Here is a 26,744-nt window from a genome sequence, read left to right as displayed (position 1 = left end):
GCCCCATATACAATGCAAAAAAAAAAAAAAAAAATTATTCTTTTTTTTTTTAAAGAAAAGGGAAGGACAAGTTCAAACAAATTTTTGTGGTGATCAATATTACACCGATCAGTCACAACATTAAAACCAGTATTATGGTTATTGATTTGTCTTTTTTGGTTTGTTTTCCATATAAATATCTAAAACTCCTTACCTATTTACTTTAGGAGCTATACTGCAGAAGAAGAAAAAATGTCAGAGAATGTTGAATATAATATTTAATATATATTTAATATTTTAAAATATCAAAAAATCCTTAAAACAAGATATATTTAACTGAGAAGCAACATATAAGATATTTAGACTTGCTTTCAGAGAATATATATTGAATACAAGTATATTTTGTCTTTACTGCACAGGCAGAAATATGAACAAGTGAAAAAATACACTTATGCTCAAGATACATTCTCTGAAAGCAAGTCTAAATATCTTATGCTTCTATAACATCTTATATGATTTTTAGATCATTTTAAATGAAAACAAGACAAAAACATTTGATAACGATAGGATTTTTTGCAGTGAATTGATTTTATTAATTAAATTGAATAACAATCCAAGTATTTTTTTCCTTGTAATTCAGTGAATGTCATTTAGAGGTATTTTTAAAAGATGATTTTGTCCTCTTTATTGTTGTATTCACATTTAATACAACCTTTTAAGTCGAGGCACAAGATGAATAGTCGGTTAAGAGCTAATGATTAATCGTTGCAATAATCGATGAATAGTCCAATAATCGTTAGATTAGTCAATTATCAAAATAATAGCTAGTTGCAGCCCTAGACACCATATTAGTTAGGGATGGGCTTTAGGGATAGGGACCAATGACTCCCTATTATAGTAAGGTTTATGCTTAGAATAAGAAGAAAAATAATTTTGCCAGTGGGATATGAAAATAAACTTAATTCAAAGGGAAAACAAGTTTATTGTTTTACCCCCATTGGCAGATTTTTTTCTTGTTTTAAACATAAAGTTTATTACATTTCGTCAGATTCCTCTGAAAACAAGACATAATACATTATGCCATTTTGCTTGATAAGTAAATATATCTTGCTTTAAGAATATTTGGATATTTTGACTTGAAAACAAGACAAAAATACGCAAGAAAATGATTTTGTGCAGTGTTGGATTCACACAGAGCAACAGAAAGACAATGACAACACTTTTACACTGCAACTCAAACTTCTTTCCAGCAAAGCTTATTTCCTTTTAACAACAATATCCATAATCAATGAAACAGCAGCCCTTGAACAGTTGGAGTTAGTCCTGTGACTAAAAAGCTTTATATTTGAGGCACATCTGAGGAGTTATTATGAAAGCATTTAGGCGCTTTTTAATTGTTGCTAGAACAGCATACCACATGTAATAATGGCCTTCTGCAACTGTTACAGATTGAGCCTTTAAATACATTGCATGGACTCATGGAAAGCGCCACAGGAAAAAAGCAGGACATTCAGCTTAAGAAAAAAAAGCCCAATATGATAAAGTTCCTGATTGTGAATGATATGCAACTATAAGTTAAGACTGAACTGAGACAGTAAGGCTTTATTTAATAGATGTGAACCACTGACTCTGGCTGATGGCATTTTAATCAAACAATGCTTTATGGGCTTCAATTCACCATGTGACAGAGAGCCATAAAATTGTATCTACCTCTTGAATTATAAAGCATATTGTAAAAAAAAAAAAAAAAAAAAAAAAAAGTCCTTGGTTGAAGCACCCAAGGTGCAGTTGCCTGTGTAAAATGTGAGAAGAAAAAGTAGGATGGTCGATACCAGGAATCTATCAAGCATTCCTCAAAATGTGACACTCAGAAGCCAAACCATAATGAATCTTCGGGAAATCAGCATCATCATCATCATCACACCTGACTTTTCGCAGAAATGGTTTTGTCATCTTAACTGTCAGCATACAGGGATAATTGCATATTGCTGTGTGGAAATGGAATGGTATCAGGGGAAGCCTTCTAGCGCTTTGCATTGTGCAAGAGCTGATGAGGGTATAATAAGAACCTGGATCCATATAGCCAGGAGGGACACAGACAGGCAGTCCAGCTGTGTCAGAAACATTAGGCTTGTCCCACTTTTCTAATTGTCTATGAACTCACACTCAAATGGTCACAACAACAGTTCCAAGTCAAGTTCAGTCACAGTATAGTGGCTCCCTTCCTGACTGGCACTGCGTATTTCACCATATGGAGTCTAACGAAAAAGCTATCAAGCAAATGCTGTCAGCATGCAATTCTAAATGTCATCCTTGGTAGCCATGTGTAGAATAAGACTGTTATATTGTTTGAAAGGGCCTCATCTGTTGGTCTGTTGTTTTTCCCATAATCAGACAAATGGGGTCAAATTTGATTCTGTGTTACATTTTATGAGCAGAATGTTCCCAAAGTGCAATTCAACCCTAAAAGTGGGGTTGTCTGTTGCATCAAATGCTCCATCACTGGGGACCTGGATTGTACATAATGGCCTGCTTACATTTCAGTGTGGCTTAACGAAGAGAAATGAACTGTTTTAGGGCACTGGAGAGTGAAATTGTTATGAGCTTCAAATTTCATTTAGCAGATATGCATCACAATCAAATATTTAATTCTGTTTATTTGAAGAATTTAAGGAATATTCCGTGTTCAATAGAAGATAAGCTCAATCGACAGCATTTGTGACATACACCGATCAGCCACAACATTAAAACCACCTCCCTAATATTGTGTAGGTCCCCCTCGTGCTGCCAAAACAGCCAACCCGCATCTCAGAATTGCATTCTGAGATTATATTCTTCTCATCACAATTGTACAGAGCATTTATCTGAGTTACCGTAGACTTTGTCAGTTCAAACCAGTCTGGCCATTCTCTGTTGACCTCTCTCATAAACAAGGTGTTTTCATCCGCAGAACTGCCGCTCACTGGATGTTTTTTGTTTTTGGCACCATTCTCAGTAAATTCTAGAGACTGTTGGGCGTGAAAATCCCAGGAGATCAGCAGTTACAGAAATACCCAAACCAGCCCGTCTGGCATCAACAATCATACATGCGATTGTCTAATCAGCCAAACGTGTGGCAGCAGTGCAGTGCATAAAATCATGCAGATATGGGTCAGGAGCTTCAGTTAATGTTCACATCAACCATCAGAATGGGGGGAAAAAAATTTGATCTCAGTGATTTGCACCACGGCATGATTGCTGGTACCAGACGGGCTGGTTTGAGTAGTTCTGTAACTGCTGATCTCCTGAGATTACTCAAATAATACACAAGTTTAACAGATGAATTCATGTTATTGCTTTTATAAAATTATAAGCTTCACAATTCTGCCTTTAAACTCCCTAAAAATCGGCCCCATTCACTTACATTGTAAGTGCCTTACTGTAACTTTGATTTTTGCTTTATTTAAATAAAAGCATGGACGATTCGATTCAGTTATTTTTTGCAGTAGTCAACATTATGCCACAAATGCTGTCGATAGAGCTTAACTTGTATTGAACCCGGAATATTCCTTTAATAGAAGAGTTACATTTGTAACTATTGAATTCAATGATTAAATTATTCAAAAATATAAATGTAAATATTTGATCAATTTTAACATATATTTATAGGAATTTGTGTTTTAAACTGTGGTGGTTGAATAATAAATGCAAATAACGATAACTGTTAATGTACAAAATTATGTTCCCATACCATTTTAATAAAGCAGTATTGTACAAATTTACACTTAATTGCTTTAATAATTACAGACTACAAGAGCTAATTTTGTGTTTTTTTACCATTTAAAGATGTATTATTTTAAAATGTCAGAACTTCATTGTAGCATTAGCATGAAGGCTTCTTTTAAAAATCCACCTCAAGTACTTAACATACGTAAAATGAAATGATTACAGTTCAAATTGTATCTTTCTCTCCACTACTGGCCCAGTGTCACTTGCACATTGTTGATGCAAATAATCAACGTAATGTGTAAGATGTTTATAGTATGCTCCATTATCCTGTGCATTCTCTTATGCTTTGTTACTCTTCACTTCTGCAAATTTTAATTTGGCATAGTTGTGGCTTTGTTTATGTCATGCTTTGGTCTTTATGTCATGTTTATATGCAACATTTAAAAAGGGCAAATTGTGTGGTGTGTGATGCTTTGGGGAGCATTACTTTCAAATTAAAAAGCTGTAGCAAGGCTAGTTCATGTAAACATTCGTGACTTACCAAGCTCTAACTGCCTGTTGTGATCTATTTATTTTCTACATAAAAAGCGTGACTTGGCCTAATCAATTCTGCCACTTTAATCATGACTAATCACCATTATCTGAATAGATTATTCTCATGCACACTCTATAACAATCCACCTGGCCTACTCTCTTATGCTCTCTGTTGCAAAGTTGTCCACTGTCTACAGTGCCCATGGGCCACAGCATCCATGTCAAGATTATTTGGTAAAACTTCCTTCCAGCGTTGATCCTGAAGATAGTTTGTGTTGCATATTATGTGACAGTATTGATTGTTCTGAAGAGAATTGTGCCAATCTGCATTTTCTTCTTGACCACTAATTAGCACTAGGCGCTGTACTCTCTTGTCTTAATGACATTTTTTTAAATCCACTTATAATCTCTTGTTTAACAGTCTAAATAACTTTAAAGAAGCCACAGAACATAAATTACCCTGATTCTTAACCCCAAGATTGCCCACTAATCGCTGCTATTACAGAGGGGAATATGTAAAGGTGGATGCCAATAATTTAAGCAAAAAATACAAGTGATGCAAACACAGTGATTCATAAAGCTCAATAAGCCAAGGCCTTTTGCCACAGAATTAAACCTGTCACGATTACAGAGCATGACTTCCCTGAGAGCTGTAATAATGGTGCAGGAGCCCAGACTTGGTGGAGACGCTTAAGTGTTAGTTTTAACAGGACTGACTTGTAGTGCTGCATTTTCTAGGAATCAAACAATTACCACAGTGTGATGCAAATCCTGCAATAGGGAAAAGGGAGTTGCACGTTAGGTTTGTTTTGTATTGCATTTGTTTACATTTCTTTGATAAACAGAAGAGCCTGCAAGTGTGCAAGGATCCTAACTTTAAATGTCGGTAGTTGACTTTAAATAGTTCTGGGGAGTTAACATGTCCTGTGGAGTGATCTTAAACTATTTAAAACAACATTCTCCTTCTATGTATGCATTTTTATTTACAAATGTATGTACATTAATATACACTTCCCCTCATACTGTAAATTCATATACAACATTTAACATAAAACATTTGTGGACAAGTTATGCATCAACAATCCCTATTCACAAAGTGTTCCAAAAACCTTCTCCATCATTCAACTCCTACAGGAGTAGGAGTAACAAATCATTTTTACTTATACTGTCATTTCAATGCATTCTGTGGCATTGCACTTGACAGCATGCAACTGTCAGAACTTGTGAACTGTGAAACCGACATGACAAAACAGAGCAGAGTTCATAACCTTTAAATTGACAGTCTCAGGCTGATATGAGTGGGCGCCATACACCTTTAGAGGGTAGCAATTTTCCAGTATTACAGTTAAATCCTGGTAAAAAGAACCAGATTCCAAGGGCCTAATTACAAGGTGTTAATAGTAACAATATAATTACTGTAATTTACATGCTAGCCTGAAACCTTCATTCCCTTCCAAGTTTATGTCATGTTCAGTTTGTAAAGAGCACATCATGCACTCTACCTTTATCAGTCATACAGAGTATTACATGTTTTTTGTGGTAATTATGTAATAAATTGTTATACTTAAAAAAATTAAGATTACTAGGCACCGTTAGTGAGTCAGTTTGTTCTCAGCCAGTAAAATATTTGAATGAAGAATATATATGTATATATATGCATGTATGTATGTATGTATATATATATATATATATATATATATATATATATATATATATATATATATAAATTATTTTTATTTATTTTTTACAAAATCATTACAAAGGGTAGGCTAATCTTTGGGATTCTATCACATTTTTTAATTGTTTAATTGAGATTAATTGTACTTTGAGATTAATCTGTAGGCTACTCTAAAAAAATACAAATTATCGAAGTGAAAGTATGAAATTGGAAGTCTATTGTACAAATTTGAAGAAACACTTAAAGGAATATTATGGATTCATTGTTTTGCGGCATAATATTGATTACCACAAAGATTCATTTTGATTTTCCCCTCCTTTTCTTAAAAAAATAAAATAAAAATAAATAAAAATAAAAGAGCAAAAATCGAGGTTACAGTGAGGCACTTACAATGAAAGTGAATGGGGATCAATCTGTAGATGTTAAAATACTCACTGTTTCAAAGGTAAGACCCCAAGACATAAACAATATGCGTGTTAACATGATTTTAGTGTGATAAAATCTCTTATAAACCTTTTCTGTGCAAAGTTATAGCCAATTTTACAACTTTGTTGCCATGACGATGTCAACAAACCCTAAAACCCTAAAATTACTATTAAACGGACGATTTAAACAACTTTACAGCTCAAATAATACATGAGTTTTAATAGAAGAATTAATGTAAGCGCTTTTACAAAATTATAAACTTCACATTTCCATCTTGCTTTTTTTAAAGAAAAGGAGGGACGAGCCGATTATGGTCTAAATATAATTTCCGTTTATCCTTCATCCGTTAAGAGTATAATTTAACAGCTCAGGAACTCAAACAGCAGATCTCTTAATGAGGCAAACACACGTTCACCTCCCTAAACACTCTGGCTGTGTCTTAAAACCTAGTGAGCTGCCTACCTAGATAGCATTTGTGGGATTCATTCATTTCATCTTAAGTCCAGCTCAGGTGACTCGGAACGCGCCCAAAAACTGTACACGTGCCTGATAACGCCCAGTTTTCGCACTATCACACGAGGCTAAAAAAAATAAGTCAAAGTAGGCAGCCCACTAGGTTTCGAGACACAGCCTCTGTCTGAAAACTGATTGGTTCGAACTATAGATGGTCTTGCAACTTTTTAGGCAAGTTATTGTTAGTCACTGTAAAAGTTAAACCGCGAAGCGCGCGCACACGTCCAGTTAAATGACTCTTCTCCCAGTCACCGGTATCTTTAATGTTATATGTGGAATATAGCTGTTTTTTTTCCCCCGGGAATGATTTCAGCTCATCATAAAGGTGAAGTCTCCTTCGACGACGATGATGATGGATCACGGTCATCTCCGACGGAGCGTTCAGTCCGGGCGCCAATTCTCTCATTCAGCGTTGAGGCTCTCATGTCAAAGAACCGAACAAAAAGTGAATCAACTTCCCCCGAGCCGATTCGGATGCCATGCATAATAAATCGGGATAATCGATCCGTGTTAGCCCGATATTCAGAAGCGCCAGATTCAATGGATTTCCCCAAAGATTGTTTATCTGTCAATAAAGACTCTTCATCCTTAATCAATAAACCCAGGTCATCAACACTACCACGTAAGTTTCCAAATTATTGCATATTCCTTTTTTACTCCTTATATAGCCTATTCCTTATTATTTAAGTATTTTACATTTATCATGCCATTTTAAATGCATAAAAAAACAACAACTTATAATTGCATATTTATTATTTAATTACAAGCTTTAAAGTTAGCCATTAGCCATCATATGGTGAATAAACCCTATTTAGCACCTAGTGAGTATTTTGCTGTGCCAGGAAGTATACATGCATGTATTTAATCAGTCTGTCCTACGCTGTAAAAAGTTAAACTGTGCAGTTAAAGAGCTATTTGTCTCTCATCTGACACTTAAAATTTGAATTCAGTCAAATTCATATTTTTTGAACCTGCTAATTCAGATGTAACCACATGAATAAATTTCTTTGGTTACCTGAACAAACATTTTTCACAGTGGACTATGTAAAAACAAATTAAAGTAATTTTTCCTAGTCGTTTATTACTGAATGTTTAGTTAAAGAACTCATTTCTGACCTTATTTTACAGGACCACAGAGTCCCTCTACATGCGCTCTCAGAAAACACAAGACCAACCGTAAACCTCGAACCCCTTTTACCACTACTCAGCTCTTGGCCCTCGAGCGAAAGTTCAGACAGAAACAATACCTGTCTATCGCAGAACGGGCTGAGTTTTCCAGCTCTCTCAGCCTGACTGAGACACAGGTGAAGATCTGGTTCCAGAACCGGAGAGCGAAGGCCAAACGACTTCAGGAGGCAGAGCTGGAGAGGCTCAAAATTACCACCAAACCTATTTTACATGGCCTCGCTGTGTCATTTCCACTCTGTACCCAACCCCAGACAGCAGCACTAATCTGCGCACAGTCTTTTCCCTTCCACAGACATATGCTGCCCATTCCACCTGTTGGAATATACTCAACCCCAATGGGCTACAATGTGTGTCCTCTATCTAAAGATATTCTGTAGAGTCAGTCTAGAGGATCTTATCTAAACTATTGCATCAGCATTAATTCTTCTGTCATGAAAGCACCTCTGATTTATGTGTGTGAGATGCTGACATTGCTTAAATGTTGAAAGGTGGTAATGATGCATGATTTTATATAAGCTTAAGAATAATTTAGTTTTTATGTTGTAAATGCAAAAGCCACATACATTGGAAGAAACCATGAATAAGTGGTTAGAAGTTTGTTTTCTGATTTTACAGTAAGACTAAATGTATTAGCAATTTGTAAAACATTCAAATCATATTAGCATAAAATGCTGATCAATATTTTGTATTAAACTAGTCAGTTGAGCTCAGTGTGATTTAGGGTGTTATTTTTGATTCCCACAAAAGAAAAACAATCTAAATAAATTGGTTATTATTTTACCCATATAACCTTAGAATAAAATATATTTATATAGTGGTTCAAAACTGAAATGTTTATCTGAAACAAATGTAGCATAATATATGTTTTACAGCTATTATGCATTGCCTCTGTTAATGTAAATTAGTGTAATTTTAAAAATATAAAACAATATATATCCTAAATATCCTTTCAAATTTCAAAGTATAAATTATTAAGATTAAAAACATTTTGCTCAGATTTGTGAGGTGTGATTGTTTTACAGAAACAGATCAACCCATCCTTAAAGCCTCAGGATTGCTAATTCTTTTTAAATTGAGATGCTGAAAAGAGGCTTTTAAGCACCTATAATCAGTGGAAATGACCTGTGCAGCTTTCTTCATGCTGGTGGTCCCAGGAAAGTTAATTAAACGGTGTCATTACATGGCACGCTAAAACACTTGGTCAGCCATGTAGGTATTTTAGTTCGTAAATCTCCCTGTGTGCTGCAACAGTGGAATGTGTTGACCTATCACATTTCTACAATGACTTTAATCTCCTTTATGTATCATTCATAATGGATTTGTTGCCTTTGTTGTATGGCTGGCTTTCCATTAAATAATTTATAATCTTCTATTGGTCTAATTATATTTTTCATAACTTTAATTATGTAGTGGGCTATTTAAAAATGTTAGCACTTTCACAGCACTTTCACAAGAGTGAATTGAACACAAGTGCTTATTCTCCTTTGACAATGGCCATGTCTTAGCATGTCTCATGAAACCGATGAACAGAAAAGTTGACTCTGTTTGGTCCACCCTTATGAAAATATCCTTGCCTTTGTGTTGTGATTTTGACTCAGTGCCCTAACTGATTGTGAATGCCGAGCTCTACATCAACCAGATCCTTTCATAATTGCCCTAAGCCTTCCAGTCTAACTTCTCCAGTGTGAAATGGTGTATGCTAAGAACTCAAAAAACATTACATGATTGGATTCCCTTTCTTTTGCTCGCTTAACTGTGGCATTGACTGGCACCGACTAGCTGTTTCTGGTTCCTCTATGTTACAATTAACAGTTATTTCACAGTCCATTTCTCTTGCTTTGTTTTTAAAACAAGCTGCAACATTAGTATGATAACAGATCTTTCTGTGGCACAACATTTACTTTTGAAAATGTACTTTTTTTGAAACTCAAAGATCTTCATGCCAGGCTTTTCTGACTGTTCAAGTCCACTTAGTGTAAGGCTTTGATCTTTAGTGATGACGACCAGGGAGGTCCACGAAGGTGGTTTGATTATTTTTTTATTGTTTTTATTAATCCAAATGTGGCACTCCAGACTTTTAAAGAACTGATCCAATCTCAAAGGAAATTTTCAGCTAAAAAAAGGAACCATTTAGTGAAAAAAAAGCCTCCAACTGACCCAATTACTCTTTTAACATACATGCAGCCGATTTATTTAAACTACTAACATCTTTGATATTTTGTTTTACAATAAAAGTACCCAGATGCTCCTAAAAAAAGCTGGTTTGAAGTCCATTTTAGGCCATGGTACCAACAAACACTGTGCTGATATCAAGTAAAAAATCTGTGTCTAAATAGTGATAAAGTAACATTTTGTCCTTGTTTTTCAAAGTCCAGCATTTGAATAACTTTGAAACTGGCTTCCAAATATCATCTCCCAACATTGTCTTTTTCTTCATTGGGCAAACCAGACTCAGCCAATTTTGGTTGACCAGACTCAAGCCAGTGTTTAGCCAAATAAATGCCTACCTTTGCTTTGTTTCTATTGGTTGACCGGGACTCACAGCAGACTTCAGCCAAATGTTTTTTCATACAAAGGTGTTACAATTCCACCCAAACCAGAAGTACCAAAAGTAAGCCAGATTTGGCCCACTCTTTGTTGCTATCTGGGTAACTGCTGCCATTTACAGATTTATTTTATTTATCTAATTGGTAGATATGTCTTTGTCTATCTGGTGTCATAAAAGCACATTACATTTTAGGGCTACATAATGCTGATATTATCCAGCGGTGCCAAGTTCTGGTTTTTACCATGTCCACTAGATGTAGCACTTTCTTTGAGAAAATAATGGGACAGAAGTACATTTATAATGCACATGAAATAACAAAACAAAAAAATCCAACTACATGAAATAATTTTTTGTAAGCTTGCAGTAAAATATTTTTGCAACTTTTTAAAACATTAACTATGGTAGTGAAAAAAGCCCTTTTGTCCACTTGCACAAGTAATTACTGTTTCTGACACTTAAAGAAATATGAATGAAAAGACATACTATAGTACCACTTCTGATCGACTCCTGGGTATATTTTATGTCGTGCAATTAAATCTTGTAAAATGCTTTTATACCTCAAGGTTGTGTCTGTGAACAATTCTCCTACCTCTCATTGATTTATTGACACACAGATACGACTTCCATCTTCAGAGGAACAAACAGTTTGCCTGTGATGTTTACTGAGAATATGTGAGGTGCATCTGGGGTGGAATAAACCACTGTAATTGTTCGAAGGTGTGTGCAAATGATTGACAAAGAGCACAATGGCTCTGATGGGGAGCAAAAGAAGCCAACTAATGCCTGTGCTGAGCTCCACACACCTGCCAACATGACCAGTGGCTCAGGCATCTCTCTGCTTAGTAGAGCATGTAAAGAAACTCCAGACTTTGTGTTTTCCTCTTCACTAAGCTTTGAAGAAACATGTTTGCTCAAAATGAGAGGCTGTATGAATTTGGATGAGGGTTACATTGAATGATGAAATGTTTTCAGGCCCTTTAAGCTTAATAAATGAACAAGAACAGGATATATAGTGACAATATTCCAGCAATAGGTTTCTATATTCTCCAGGTCTCTTGAACAATGCATATGCACATTTATAGTTCATTTACAGTACTGGTGTTTTCTCTCTTTATTTACATCAATGTAAAGAGACCACACAGTTCAGTTTGTCTCAATATGATGAAAAAAAAAAAAAAGGTGTGTGGAGGAGGTCATGTTTACAACAAGGTAATCCATGTATCAGTCGAAACACAACACAAAAGAAGTCATGTTTGAACGGATGGTGACTCCAGTACTCCAGAGGTTGGAATGAAACACTCAGTGTTTTTATTTCAGATGGTGTCATTATGGGAAGTCCCTTTATCTTGCCTTCAAAGCCATTGAGCAGGTGTGTTTTATGAAACAGTCACTTTATTCAGGCTCTTAACGGCTGGGGAATGAGGCTTGTCTAAAAGCAGTCTAGTTACACAAGTGATGTTGATGTTTGTTAAAAGCAAGGAATGACTATTTGCATTTTAAACAATTTTAACACAATTGCAATGATCATTAAATAATACTCATATAAATGCTTCAGGTTGGGAAAGATTTTTGTATCCCTTAGGTAGAAATGTGTCAGGCAGATTTGAAGACAATCACATAGAGTGAGGACTACCTCCCCCTGTCCAACACTTTGGATAACAGCTCTCCCCCATGGCTATTTCCGTCTGAGAATGTTATATCTGCATCCCTGCAATTCTCCATCACAGGATGTAGAACAACCCAGTTATGGTCTTCTGATACCAATGGTGTGGACATTGTTGTGCTGAACGAGAGCTTGCGCTTCATTGACTTTGATCTCTGGGCTGGAAGCATTCTCATGTACTGCGACTTTCTTTGTATGTGCAAGGTTGCAAGGTCTTAGCTCGGAGGTTGGGACCATTATAAATATTTCACTGGCAATGCAAAAGTGCTAAAAGAAAAAAAGTCAGTGAACTAAAAATATTACAGTTTGAAATAACCTAGACTGTGAACCGTGAATGTTGTACCTTAATATACCTCAGCACTCCAGGAGCAAGTCATCTATATAAATGAAACATTTTGTTGCCTTAATTCGAGATAAAGCTTTTGGGTTGGGACTATTTTTAGAAGAGATGGAATGTATACAATATACAGCCCCAAAGGCTGTGTGCTGTGTATGTTTTAAGGTCAGAATAACAAAGTGCTTTTTTCCCCTCTCTGTGAGGCAGTGTTTGTACAGCACTTTGAATATGATGACTGTGGGAACAGCCTCTGCTCGCCTTGATTTGAATGTGTGTATCAGGGTTGAATTCTGGTGGGATAAAACGGGATTGATCAAATGTATATTTGGAGAATCGTGTGGCCATTTCTGTAAATGCTATTCTAAATCACTACCATTAAAAACAAATAAAATGTGTTATAGCAGGGGTTTCAACTCCTGTTGAGGGGGGCACAAGATTCTGGGTCTTTTGAATTCATTCACCAAATAGATTCATTCAGTATATTTCTGTATATTAGCCCAGTGGTTCTCAACCAGGGGTCAGGGCCCACTAGGGGGCCTCAGAAAACTTCCAAGTGGTCTCAAGATTACTTCAATTATTGAAAATAAGTTAATAAGCTATAACATAATAATCTAACTTGCTATTTAAATAAAATAAAAAAATTTAAAAAATAAAAAAGGGCCATTTAAGGACATTCCACGACCTATCCCCGAACCAGATTTTGGACAACTTGGATGTATCCTTGGTGTTATTGTCTTGCTGGAAAGTCTAGTGATCACCGAGCTTCAATTTACAATTTCAATTTATCAAATTTTTCATGCCAAAATGGCCTGATACCTGAAAGAATCCATGGTGTCAGTCACATAGTCAGGATAGCCATTTCAGGCAGCCGCAAAACACCCCCATAACAGGACTGACCCACCTCCATGCTTGACTGTGGGGATGGTGTCGTTCTTGTCATCACCTTGTCATCTTACTCCAGATGTACTGCTAAAACTCATTTTCAGTTTAGTGTCATACATCTATAAAACCTTCTTCCAGGAAACCACAGGTCTTTTCTAATTACTACTTGAATATTCAAGTCAACATTTCCCTTGGTGAAGTTTTGCTTTCTTCCACACCCCAAGAAGGTTGCTGTTGTACCATATTTAAAAAATGCATGAATGGTGCTGTTAACTTTGTCTATTGGAAATTGAAGTGCCTTGGAAATGTACTTTTAGCCATGACCTTTCTTGTGTAATGAAATAATCTCCTCTATTAGCTTTTGAGACATCTTATTCTTAATTGTATTTTTTGCATAGAAATAAAATTTTTCTTACAACACTAAACTTAAATGTTAAAACTTAAATAAGTGCCACTGCAGATTGATGACTTAATTTTGTTTTAAAACAATTACTTGTGTAGCCATACATATTTAAGAAACAGCTCCATGCAATAGGGGTTGAATAATTATGACATGGCTGTATTTTAAAAAATCCTGCTATTTACAAATATTAGGTTATATATTCACACTATGACTTTGAATGTGTCACTCAACTGATATAGATGTAAAGTTAAAAAATTCTGGATCATTAGAAAAGCTTACTTTTGTAAATCCTTACTGTCTTGGGGGGGGGGGGTTGAATAATTTCAATTGCAAATGTATATATCTACATGCAAACATTGTGGCAAAATCTAGAAATCATCTTCTTTTCAACCAGGGATGAATAAGTAGCTCTCTGCACCCATTTAGTGTTTATACTTGTAATTTCATCTGGTTTATATTTTTTTAAATACATTTTTCTTTATTTTACTGGAACGTGATTTAATGATGAACAGTGCGTGAGGGTTAAATTGTATGTCCTGAAAGGTTGCTTTACTCTCACATTCGGTGTGGGGGGAATTCATGAAGCCATTTTCAGTTTTCTTTTTAGAGATTTTTTCCTCTTTCTTTTTCTGGAAGCTGTTGTGGTTGCTTCTTATTTTTAGAGAGTCATCAATTTTTACATTGAACTGTGGGGCACATGTGACATGTTAAGAGACAGCAACTCCCCATCCTATTCATCAAACACGGGCTTTCACAAAAATTGTGTTTCTTAGCTTGCAAAATGGTTCCAAAGTGTCTCTGAGGGCCACAATGTTGGAAGCAGTAGTTTGCAGAATACTTCATCAATGTTACAAGTCCTAATGGCTTCAACAGCTCTTTTAAATAAGGTTAGGCCTCTGTACATAATATCAGAACAGAGAAGATGATAAAATTTAGGTTAGTGTTAATTTTGGAATAACATTGCTATTGCCAATTAAATTTTAAGTGCACTTGCATAAAGTAATGCTCCAAATAATCAGCAAATGTCAGTTGACATTGTGTGACATGCTATACTTAATCTTTAACTCATTTAAACCATGTTTCTAATGGTGCATTCAAATCAGGGGCATAGATTCTGGGGGGGGTATAATCAAAACAAGCAAGCTAATATTTATACCAATGGAAACATGGGTAAATGCTTCACGCTGCAAACCCCAATGTTCAAGCCAAATCTACACCCTTGGTTCAAGTCATGTTGGAATGATCATATTTACAAGTTAAGTGCACGTGAACGCCACTACAAAGTCATAATTACGAGTGGGAAACTCTGGATTTTCTTTAAGCCCAGACTTTCTGAGTTGAGGGTGTGTCAATTTAAGAATCATGGCACTAAACGCTGAACACTGAACGCACCATAATCCTTGTACAATTACAGTATAATACATCTAGTTTAAGACCTCATATGAATTGAGAGACTATAGAATAAATGTACTTTTATATCTTCGTTTGTAGCACTGTAGGACTGTCTATGCGAATTGAAAAAAAAAGGGTATTTAAAATTGGTTAAAAAATTTGGTTGAAATGGTGAACATTTACTGTAAATAAATATACTTTTCCTGATAGATTCATATACATTTTAACCTAAAACTTTGTTTTTGCAGTATTTCATGCTGTAAATTCTTAAAATGCTTCTTAGCACAGTACAAAAAGTCCTGCATTCATTATTCTGTACCACAGCATACATTCAACACCACATCCGAGAAGGTCACAAATGCATTCAGTGTGTAAATAGTGCATTTTTATTGACTAGGTTTACTCAAATAACCCTGGCATGGCATTCAGGGCAAACTGTTCTGTTTGCCAAACTGAGAGATTAAAAGCTCTTGTTCATGATGCCATTGCAGCCATATTTTCTGAAATACATTGCATATGAAATATTCAGGATGCAAAAAGAGCAACTTGGACCCTACACAGCTGCGGTTTATTTGACTATTCAGAGGGGGTCGGCTTGCTCCCAGGAACCCATCTGACACAAGCATTTTCCCAACAGGGCCATATTTAGCCTGCTATTTGCTGCTTCCATTGTAAATCTGGGTTATGTAGAGAGGTACTTACACAAGGGCACCAGTACAATATTATTCAAGTCTGGGTTTTTGGATGCTGAAATATTTGCACAGCTTGTTTCTGTGGCTAATATTACTGTCCTTTGGGATCGTTTAACTCTATAACCATGTAAAATCTTTTCTTGAGTTGCCATGGTTTTCAGCTTTCTTGTATTCCTTTGTTATTTGAATCAGTCTTGTGGTGTGTATGACTCATGCAGCAGGATTTCAGGTGTCCGCTAAGGTGAACCCAATGCAACGGAAGTGCTTCATCATCATTTGAGAGCTGGATGCCCTTGTTGGAAATCTAAATGTTGGCAGAAAGCATGTATCTCAGTTATGCTTGATTGTGCTCCCCTCTTTTGAATGCCATCCAAATGGCACCAGAGGTAATGTTGTCTTTTACAATCTGGGATTTAGCACCTTCAGTTTCAATTTCTTGCCAAGGCATTCATGTTTTTCAGGAGGGAATGCTAAGAAAACAAATGTTCTCCCTCACTTTTATCTACCTAAGTCCTTCAGTCTCTCATCCTCTCAGTGCGAGCCGAGTGTCCTGTTTTGTTGATAGAGGGCATCTGTCTGCGAATGGCAGTGATGTGATGAGATTAGTCAGATTGGACAGGCCTCACTTCAAAAACAGGCCTACAGGGCAATGCATTAGCATTGCATCCATTCAAACATGACACAGCTTCCCCTGACTCTGTCCTTCAATGGGAACACGATTCCTATTTTTGAAAGGCTTTATTTTACATTTCTCTCTAACATGTTGCTGGCAGAAACTGTATCATATTGGTCACAGCTCAACAAGGGATACTGTTAATTAATTTAAGAAATCTACTATTAGTTTTGGTTAGATAAGCAGCATTTCAAGAGTGCTGATTTATCATATAACAGCACTGGGATGTTTCACTGTTTGTATCACTATGCTTGTCTGTGTTCATGACATTTCTGAAAAGCTGTCTGTCTGTGTAAATGCTTGGCAACATAAAACGGTTGATCCTTCTTTGGCTTCATTTAGAATTATTTTCATTAGCCGAGCAACAATTAACACATAACTGATCTCTGTACTGCTTTCAATACTCTGTTTTAAACTAGTGGTGAATCTTTGAAGTGAACAAATCATTTTCATTTACTTCCATTGAACGATTCTATTTCTTTAACGAATTAGTTGAGTTAATGATTGAATGACTCACTTGTGATCTAAAAGACACTCCTTTGTTGCCACCTACTGGTGTAAATATGCAATCTCCAGAAATGGTCACTGAACGAATCAGTGAATGAAATAAAAATTACTATAAATCAAATTCCCCACCATTATGTGGAAAGATAGCTGTTACTAATAAGCCATGTAATACAATCAGACCTGTGACAGCATGTGTACCCTGAAGTGGAGTTTTTTTTTTTTCTAGGCTCACTGGCCCTTTTTCAATCATTGTCACTACAGTTTATACATCTGTTGTCTTTTGTCAATCGATTTTGCATAATCCTGCAAACGCAAATCAAACATGTTTTTATTTTGGAGAAGAATGATCATCGCTACAAAGCCCCACCCCTAACGGGCTTCTTTTGGCAAAGTAGGTGCAGCATTTGGGCCTGACATGTGATTGGACTGCAAGGATTAGAATGGATTAATAGAAAGAGATTTATTTTAGTGGTACAATGCGTTTTTGCTCTCAAAATGCTGCACCCACCCATCTTTATGCTGAAAAAAGGTTGGGTAATGCCAGGCGCTGGTAGATCCCTTTTTCCGACTTACAAATTCAACACTCCTTATAGGGCTTCACAAATAAAGGGATAGTTCACCTAAAAATTAAATTCTCTCACCATTTACTCACTCTCATGCCATCCCAGATGTGTATGACTTTCTTTCTTCTACTGAACACAAACAAAGATTTTTAGAAAAATGTCCCAGCACTATTGGTACATTCAATACAAGTTAATGATGACCAGAACTTTGAAGCTCCAAAAAGAACATAAAGGCAGCATAAAAATAGTCCATATGACTCCACTGGTTAAATCCATATGTTCAGAAGTGATAAGATAGGTGTGGGTGCGAAACAGATCAATATTAAAGTCATTTTTTACTATAAATGTTCTCTCCTAAGAGTTCTTCTTTTGTTTTTGGTGATTCACATTCTTCATGCATATCGCCACCTACTGGGCAGGGAGGAGAATTAATAGTAAAAAAAAGGACTTAAAAGTGATCTGTTTCTCACTCAAACCTATCATATCACTTCTGAAGACATGGATTTAACCACTGGAGTAATATGGATTACTTTAATGCTGCCTTTATGTGATTTATGGAGCTTCAAAGTTCTGGTCACCATTCCCCTGCATTGTATGGTTCTACAGAGCTGAGATGTTTTTATTCCTTAAATCTATTAAATATTCAATTTTACAATTGAGATTACAATTGCAGCTGCCAGAATTAACTAATGAAAATTGTCAATTATAGCAATCTATGTAGGTCTACCTATGTTGTAATTCAAGAACAAAGTTCTCTGGTAATTTTGAATGTGTAGCCTACATAAAGAATATGGCATGCAGTTCAAATGAGTATTTTATTATAAATTGTATTAATTGAAATTAATCACAATTAAAATATCAAGGGAAATTATCATCAAATAGGATTTTTTTTGTCATAATTGTGCAGCCCTAGCTCATGTACAGTAAAAAAGCCGAGGGAACTCTCTGAAGGTTGAGTGACAGCATCACAAACAAGTTAAACGGCTATGCAAAAAGAAAGACATCGCTCACTCGTGCAGTAACATTAAGACATCGGCATGTACAGCAGTCACCGTACCCTATCACATCGAACGTGCAGCGCTGTCGGTCGACATGAGGATCTGGTTATGCATAACCACTGCGTCCCTCGCAGTTCCTGACCCTTTATTACTAATCTATAACAGCAGCTGTATGCGAACTATTAGAAATGCATTAGTTCTGGAAATACGTTTCAATTTCAGTTGAGATTTAGCCTATACATTTTAAATGAGAAGGAAAAAGAATTAATCTAAAAGGGTTGATTGCACTTCCATCATTTTCCTTTCATGCCCGGGCTTTGCATGCAGCAGAGAATGTGGACATTCTAATTTCTTAAATTTTTTTCAATGGTATATGCCAGCTCTGGGGCAGTCCCCGATGGCATAGTGAAGCACAAATATGGCTCTGCTGCATTTTGCCCAAAACCGACATTGTAAAATTGCTGTAATAGATCAGTTATGCAAGTCTTTCTTAAAGGGGACCCTTCCTGTCTCTCTGTGGTCACTATTAGCCAATTACTTTTAAAGGGATAGTTCACCCAAAAATGAAACTTCTCTCATCATTTGAGCAACATCATGCCATCTATGGCTTTCTTTCTTTTGCAGAACACAAACCAAGATTTTTAGAAGAATATTTCAGCTCTATTGGTCCTTATAATGCAAGTGACCAGATATTTGAAGCACCAAAACTCACATAAAGGCCACATAAAAGTAATCTATACAGCTCCAGTGGTTAAATCCATATCTTTAGAAGCAATATGATAGGTGTGGGCAAGAAACAGATTAATATTTAAGTCCTTTTTTACCATAAATCTCCACTTTCACTTTCAAAATGTGAATGAATGTGAATTTCACAAGAATGTGAAAGTGGCGTTTTATAGTAAAAAAGGACTTAAATATTGAGCTGTTTCTCACCCACATCTATCATATTGCAAAGTCAAACACATCTGGGATGGCATGAGGTTGAGTGAATGATGAGAGAATTTTCTTTTTTGGGTGAACTATCCCTTTAAAGACTACTACAGTGTCCAAAATGATTATTTGGACACTTAAGCCACACTTAAAAAATTATGAATGTCATGGCATTTAGATAACAAAATATCAAACCAAATGGCTTTTATTTTAAAGATAGCAAAACAATTTACAAAAATAACTTTGTTAGGTTTCAATTCTAAAACAAAATGTATACTGTTCAAAATTAAGACAAAAAGTATTTAGACATTTTCTGGTTGTCAACCATTAGTGGAACATATCCATAGCCAATCTAAGGAACTACACTTGTGGTTACTCTGCTAGGACACACATGTGAACTGGAGGAGAACTGACTTCATACATCCCCTTAAATGTAATTGGTACAACTTGGTTAAAATATGGCTTAGAAAAGTAAAATTAGTTCTGACAAAAGATCTGGAATAATTTGTTTGCAGATACCACTTGATTTGATATTTTGTTCACAATGCAATGACATTACATTTTTCTGTCCAAGTACTTTTTGGGGCCACAGTTTAACTGAACATTACATGGTTGTAGAAGAGAAACAAAGTTTGCTTTGATAGTTTGACATCTGACATTATTTTGAGATGGTTTGGTAAATCTAATTTCCACTGGTATCTGTCCATTACATCTGCACATGCATGTATTAATGCTCTTCATTAGACTAATTACACAGTGTCCCCACTGTTTCCTGTCTGCTGACATGGACCGAACACAACATAGAGTATTGCATCAAATGACAGTGATGACTCATGCACTGCTGTTTCTGGATCTTAAGCACAGCGTCTCCTGTTTAATAACTCATCCAATATGCTTCCTATTGTGTCTTATCTGAGAATTTGGAATTTGAGGCTGTGTGACACTGAGTGATAATGTCAGCTTTGAGGGCCCTGCTGAGAGAGGTTGGCTCTTACACATTCGTAGAGGCTGTCAAACAAAAACAATTTGATTGCCCGGTTGCTCTGAGCCGGGCTTGAGCTTATTATCTCTATTTATGCCAACTTTGTACTGTGTCAAGACAGCTTGACGGTAACAAATACAACTTTAAGAGGTTGAGAGGCAATTCCTCCTGCCCGTTATTGTTTCCTTTTCAAGTTTTATCATTGGAAGAATATGTGCATGAGTCCCGGGGAATTATGAATCCAGAGATATTTGTATGAATTGTCAAGACAGAAAGCTCTGACACTGATAGAGAAATCCCGCTTTCTGTAGGTTGAAGCTGAGAGCCAAACACATATAATGATCACAAGGAGAAAATGAACACACATTTTAATTCACTAAAAGCCAATAGAATGAACTTTAACACTTTGAATCCTGATGTTTGCACATACTCACTTTCTCATAAGATGTACATTTTTAGTTAAAGGAGAATGTGTAATTTTTGTGCCACTTGAATCACCAAATGGAATTGCAAAAATAATGACAGTTTTCTAACAGGTTTTCTGAACACTCGTCCCATCTGCCATTTGTTGGTCAAACAGATACTCCCGCCCCAAACTTGCACCATTGTTTGAACCAAAGTTGAACCACAGAGCCAGTGTTTATGCTTTTTGGGCAAATTACTTGTTTATAGTGCTCTCTGCATATTAAGCTGGTATAGCATTTTAACCTTGAAAAAATTACACACTTCAGCTTTAAATATGATTATGATATGATTATGAATTCTACTTCAACACTGAATTGGTAAACCACATATTTAGTCTTTCTAAACACCACAACAGTATGTACGGTGTAAATACAAGCAACTGCACCAAGTAGTGTTGTGAAATCATGACAAATCTCTGCCAAAGAAATACCATAAACTGATCATAACATAATTAGACTTTACAGACTCATCATAATTAATTACATTCAATTTGCTGCAGACTTTCTGCGGTTCTCATCCATGTTGCTCTTGTGTGCAATGTATAATTTTCCACATTACCACATTGCATCACATCCACTAACACAGTATCAATCCAGTGTTATTTGTACTGCCGCTGAGGATCCCAGACTGATTTAGAACATAATTACAATCTCAACAACAACAGAACTATTACTCGTTAACTGTAACTGAGACTTCATTGCTCACTGCCACATCTGCATTTTTATTCTATGACCATCTGTTCTCTTAGTCTTAGTGTTTAGCTTTCACAGTTTAATAATGGATCAGAGGCTCTGAAGAGAATAAGTACCAGAAAACAATATGCATGTTCACTATGCCAATAATGGGATGGCCATCTCATGACTGACCATCTGCCCTCCTGTTTTGGAAAAAAAATTAATAAATAGCAAAGTCTCATGAATAAGGCAAGATGTAAAGGAAATGTAATGTGAGTGGAGAGGATGAGGATAGATGTTTTTTAAACAGTGGTGTACTAGATTCTGATTACACTGAATTTGACTGAAAATGGCTGAAATTGTCCATAATTCAGTAATATTTAAAATATTGATGGAATTAGAATACATTAAAGGAATATTCAGGGTTCAGTACAAGTTGACATCAATCGACAGCATTTGTGGCATAATGTTGATTAAGTAATTTCGACTTGTCCCTCCTTTAAAAAAAGCACAAATCTGTGTTCCAGTGAGGCACTTACAATGGAAGTGAATGGGGCCAATCTGTAAACGGTAAAATACTCACTGTTACAAAGTTATAGCCACAAGACGAAACAAATATGCATGTTAACATGATTTTAGTGTGATTAAATCGCTTACTAACCTTTTCTGTGTAAAGTTATATTCAATTTTACAACAACGTAACGCCGTAAACCCTAAATGTAGATTTAAACAACTTTACAGCTCAAACAATACAGTTTTAACAGAATATTTAATGTATGTGCTTTAATAAAATGATAAGCTTCACATTTCTGCCTTTAAACCCTCCAGAAAATTGACCCATTTACTTCTATTGTAATTGCTTTTTTTTAATTTTTTTTTTTATCTGAATGATTTTTTCTGATAATCAACATTATGACACAAATGCTGTCAATTGAGCTTAACTTGTATTAAACCCAGAATATTCCTCTAAAAACACATTCTCCACTCTGTCATTTACAGTAATAACAGACAACATTTGTTCCATTGAATTGCAGTTTTGCCCAGAAGATCAGCTTCACATACATCATTATTTTACAGTTTCTTCAAACATCTGTATATTAAATAATCATTCTTTGCTTCACATTTCTTTTCTAAGGACATAAAATAATTGCTTGCCTAATTAATGCAAGTCACTTGTGGCTTCAATAACTGAAAGCCTGCAGGCCACTGGGAACATGCATGTCACCACTGCCTCATTCTTTGGGGAAGTATAGCTTTTATTGAGATTAGCCTTGCTTTAGGAACATCAGAGCCGCTGTCCTTGCTCTCCAGCACAGCAAGAGGGCTTTCTTCCCAGAGACCTTAATTCCAAATCTTTTTCCTCATGATTTCTACCAGCCTTCCTTTGCAAAGGATTGGTGTGACACAGGCTCACGTACTGTAGCCAATCTGTCCACACATTGAGAGTTCCCTAAGGCTTAGGTTTGATCTAACGTAGAGAAGTACAATGTTCTTCAGTTTTTGTTTAGGCTAAGTGTCTCAATGCTATTGCTTCCTGGGCAGAGTCTTTGGCACCCCAGTAGGATAGCAAAAGCTCTGCGAAAGTCTGCATTAAATGCATATATGATTGGGTTAAGAGAAGAATTTGCCCATCCAAACCAGACAAAAATATCAAATGTTTTTGGACTGATGCAGGTGAGATGGGTGTCACCATTGGCCAGACTGTGCTTACAAAATGGCACCATGCAGTTCAGGATAAAAAAGGGCAACCAGCAGCAAACAAATACCCCCATTATAACAGACAGAGTTTTTAGAACTTTCGTTTCCCTTTTGAATGACAGTTTGAAGGAGCTCTCAGAATCCATGTTGGAGCTGCTGCCCATGCTGTCATGGCGAATCTTCGCACTCTCTGCGGCTCTTTCCAGAGCTGAGATCCTTCTGATCTGTTTGCGGGCGATTCTGTAAATCTGAGTGTATGTCACAATCATGATGGCAACGGGAATGTAGAAGCTGATGAGAGAGGAGGAAATGGCATATGTTCTGTTGAGGCTAGAGTCACAGTTATCCATCAGCAGGGTGCCGTGTGAAGTGTTGACCTCGGGGAAGCTCATTGGCTGAGCCTTGTGCCATTTCAGCTGCACTGGGATGAAGGAGATGAGCACAGACAATGTCCAAGCCACACTAATCATCACAAAGGCCACCCTGGGAGTCATTTTTCTCTCATAGCGAAAAGGGCTGGAAATGGCCCAGTATCGGTCCACGCTGATAATGCAGAGGTTCAGGATGGAAGCTGTGGAGCACATGATGTCAAAAGCTACCCAAATGTCACAGAATGAACCAAAGGGCCAGAAGCCAGCTACCTCTGTCACAGCCTTCCAGGGCATGACCAGAATGGCCACTAGCAGGTCTGACACCGCCAGCGAGATGACAAAAAAGTTGGTGACTTTCGAGCGCAGGTGTCGGAACTTTGTGACAGCTGCACAAACCAATGTGTTCCCCAGTAAGGTGGACAGAATTAGGATGGAAAGAAAGCAACCGGTGAGAACTCGTGTTGATTGGTCACTTTCTATCAAACCACTGTCAATAACGGTTGTCAAGTTCAAATTCACTACTGCCATTTTGTGGGTCAAATGAGCGTCATGAGAAATGGATGTCCACTAAGAAAGAAAAAATGCTTTGGAGGTGTTGTCACTGGTTGAACACCCCATCTAGTGAATCTAGAGTCCGTCAGACCTCAGGTCATGTAGATCATGGTTTCTTCTTACCACAGGTACCTCTGTAGATCATGGTTTCATGCTTCGAGTTAGTGGTTCAATTGCAAAACAAAATACCCTCAATTCATGTTTTATAAAGGATCAAAGTCCTTTAGTTCAGTTCAGTTACACTGGCTACCGGTCGAGGTTTGAGACATAATACTATCATAGAAACATAAAAATAGTCATGATGACATTGTTAGTGATCCTGGCATCTGTCAAAACAATACAAATAAGGTCAGTGCATAACTACAGTCACTTTGCATAACTACAGTTTTTACTCACCCAATTAGCATTCCCTTATAATTTCGGGTGATGTCCTTATGCAATAAGAGGGTCGTGGATTCAAGCACCCCTAAACCTGTTTCTGCATTTTTGTCTTAAAAACAAGGGACAAATCTAATGCTAAGAGAATAAATACACGGAACTGCTATAACAAAGACGTTTTTACCTCGCTGTGAACACTGTAAATAAACAGTTGTTGACATCACCTAACAAATGTTAGATACTACTATATAACTACTACAAAAAATACTAAATACTACTAGCAATACAAAAATATTGCTCAATTGGAAATTTGTGCCATCCCGTCCCATGGAAAAAACGCGAAACGATTCATTAAAAGAACAAAGAAAAACTTAATGAATCAATCCATATACAGTTTTGTTTAGTGCCCTCCTCGGGTTATTTGCACGTGAATGAATCTTCTTCGGCTTGTCGGTTATACGGAGTTATTCCTTCAGGATGCACGAGTGTTGATATGATCGCAGCAAGAACTCCACGCGACGAATGCGCATCGTTTGCTGGCTGCGCGCGCGGGGCTAGTTTGAAGAGATCCACACCAGGTGACATGACAAACCTCAAATAGATATGAGGGGTTTTCGCGAAAAATTACACCAGCAGCGAGTCATTCAATCTTAGAATCGATGCTGGAAAAAAAGAAAAAAGTAAAAAAAAAAAAAAAAAAAAAAAAAAAAAAAACACCAACTCGGGGTCAGTCTGGAGTGCTCAATCATTGCACGTGCGTGATGTGCTCAAAACTGAACTATCTGAATGATCCGTTTTTTCATGATTTATTTTGAATGGTAAGGCTATTAATTACACGATTAAATGTGATAATCTGCCGAATTATTGCCATCATGCTAATTCTATGTTGCTTTCTCTTCAGTGTAGCTAGGTTACAATGTAAATTCACAATTCATTAACCTGAACGCAGGTAGGATTCTCACTAACAATATACACGTAACCACGTAGTGTATAGTATAATGTATTTTAAGAAGGAGATATGTCAAATAACACACATATTTTGAATTGTCAGACACTAGCCTACTGTAAATCAAGTCGATGAGGCCACCTAATGGGGAGTCTTGATACTGAAATGTAAAAAAAAAAATTTATATATATATATATATATATATATATATATATATATATATATATATATATATATATATATATATATATATATATATTTAATTTTTTTTTTTTTTTTTTTTTTTTTACAGTCTTCATTTGATATCCAGTTGTGTCAAATGTTTTATGTGGAAAGTACTCAATGGAAGCCTTAGGATAAATAAAAAAAAAAAAAAAAAAAAACCTTGAATTAGCTCTCCTCTTGAAATGCTCAAACCTGTAATTTAGTGAAACTGTGGGGATAATGAAGACAACACATTGGGCAAGTCATTCCCTCCACTAGTTTTGGTGTGTGTGTGATGCAGCACAGTTTTAAATGAGCAAACATTAGATTGAACTGATTGCTGAAGTCATCAACACCTTATATAACAGATGAATATTGCTTGATTATTCAAAGTCATTGAAAGTAAAGACATCTATTAGAGCTAGAATAGGCTAAAGTGTCTAATCTCTTAGTATTCAACAATTTGCATATTGCAGTGCTTTGAAAGTGAGTTTGATAGCCAGCAATGCATTGAAAAATCAGTACATTTCAATAAATATCCCATTCTCTCCTTTAAAAAGTAACAGCACTTTTTAATTGTATGTGCACAGTTGAGAGTCGAGAAAGTTTTATAAGCATTTATGCACATTAATGAACAATTTTACTATTAAGCCTTAAAGTTGCATTCAGTAACTTTTGTCTTTGTGTCATCTTGGACTTACACTGACACCTAGCAGCAATAGTTTTCAGTTTCAGATGCCATTGTATTCACAGTCAGCCATGATTACTTTAATCAATGAGTGAAAGTGTCAGATAACAGGATGGTTACTGAGATTAAGCAAGTAGGATTCAGCAGGTCGTATTATTCTAACATTGCGGAC

General features: G+C 36.2%; 2 protein-coding genes across 2 annotated transcripts; one reads left to right on the top strand and one right to left on the bottom strand.

The window, feature by feature from the left end:
- The first annotated feature begins 6,956 nt into the window (after positions 1-6,956).
- Positions 6,957-9,388, top strand: LOC127412999 (homeobox protein MSX-2-like). Its single transcript, XM_051649767.1, has 2 exons — positions 6,957-7,460; positions 7,967-9,388. Exons 1-2 carry the CDS (start codon positions 7,109-7,111, stop codon positions 8,401-8,403), a joined length of 789 nt encoding a protein of 262 aa, XP_051505727.1. The 5' UTR covers positions 6,957-7,108; the 3' UTR covers positions 8,404-9,388.
- Positions 9,389-20,984: 11,596 nt separating this feature from the next.
- On the bottom strand, positions 20,985-25,366 carry LOC127412945 (D(1) dopamine receptor). The gene is made up of 2 exons (XM_051649678.1): positions 24,753-25,366; positions 20,985-24,490 (listed from the first exon to the last, which is right to left on the bottom strand). The coding sequence occupies exon 2, from the start codon at positions 24,330-24,332 to the stop codon at positions 23,229-23,231; it is 1,104 nt and encodes a 367-aa protein (XP_051505638.1). The 5' UTR covers positions 24,333-24,490; positions 24,753-25,366; the 3' UTR covers positions 20,985-23,228.
- Positions 25,367-26,744: the final 1,378 nt, after the last annotated feature.

This window comes from Myxocyprinus asiaticus, chromosome 22, assembly GCF_019703515.2.
Source record: "Myxocyprinus asiaticus isolate MX2 ecotype Aquarium Trade chromosome 22, UBuf_Myxa_2, whole genome shotgun sequence".
NCBI classification, from domain to species: domain Eukaryota; kingdom Metazoa; phylum Chordata; class Actinopteri; order Cypriniformes; family Catostomidae; genus Myxocyprinus; species Myxocyprinus asiaticus.
The sequence above is the reverse complement of the archived record's forward strand: the minus strand, read 5'-3'. Positions and strand labels throughout refer to the sequence as shown.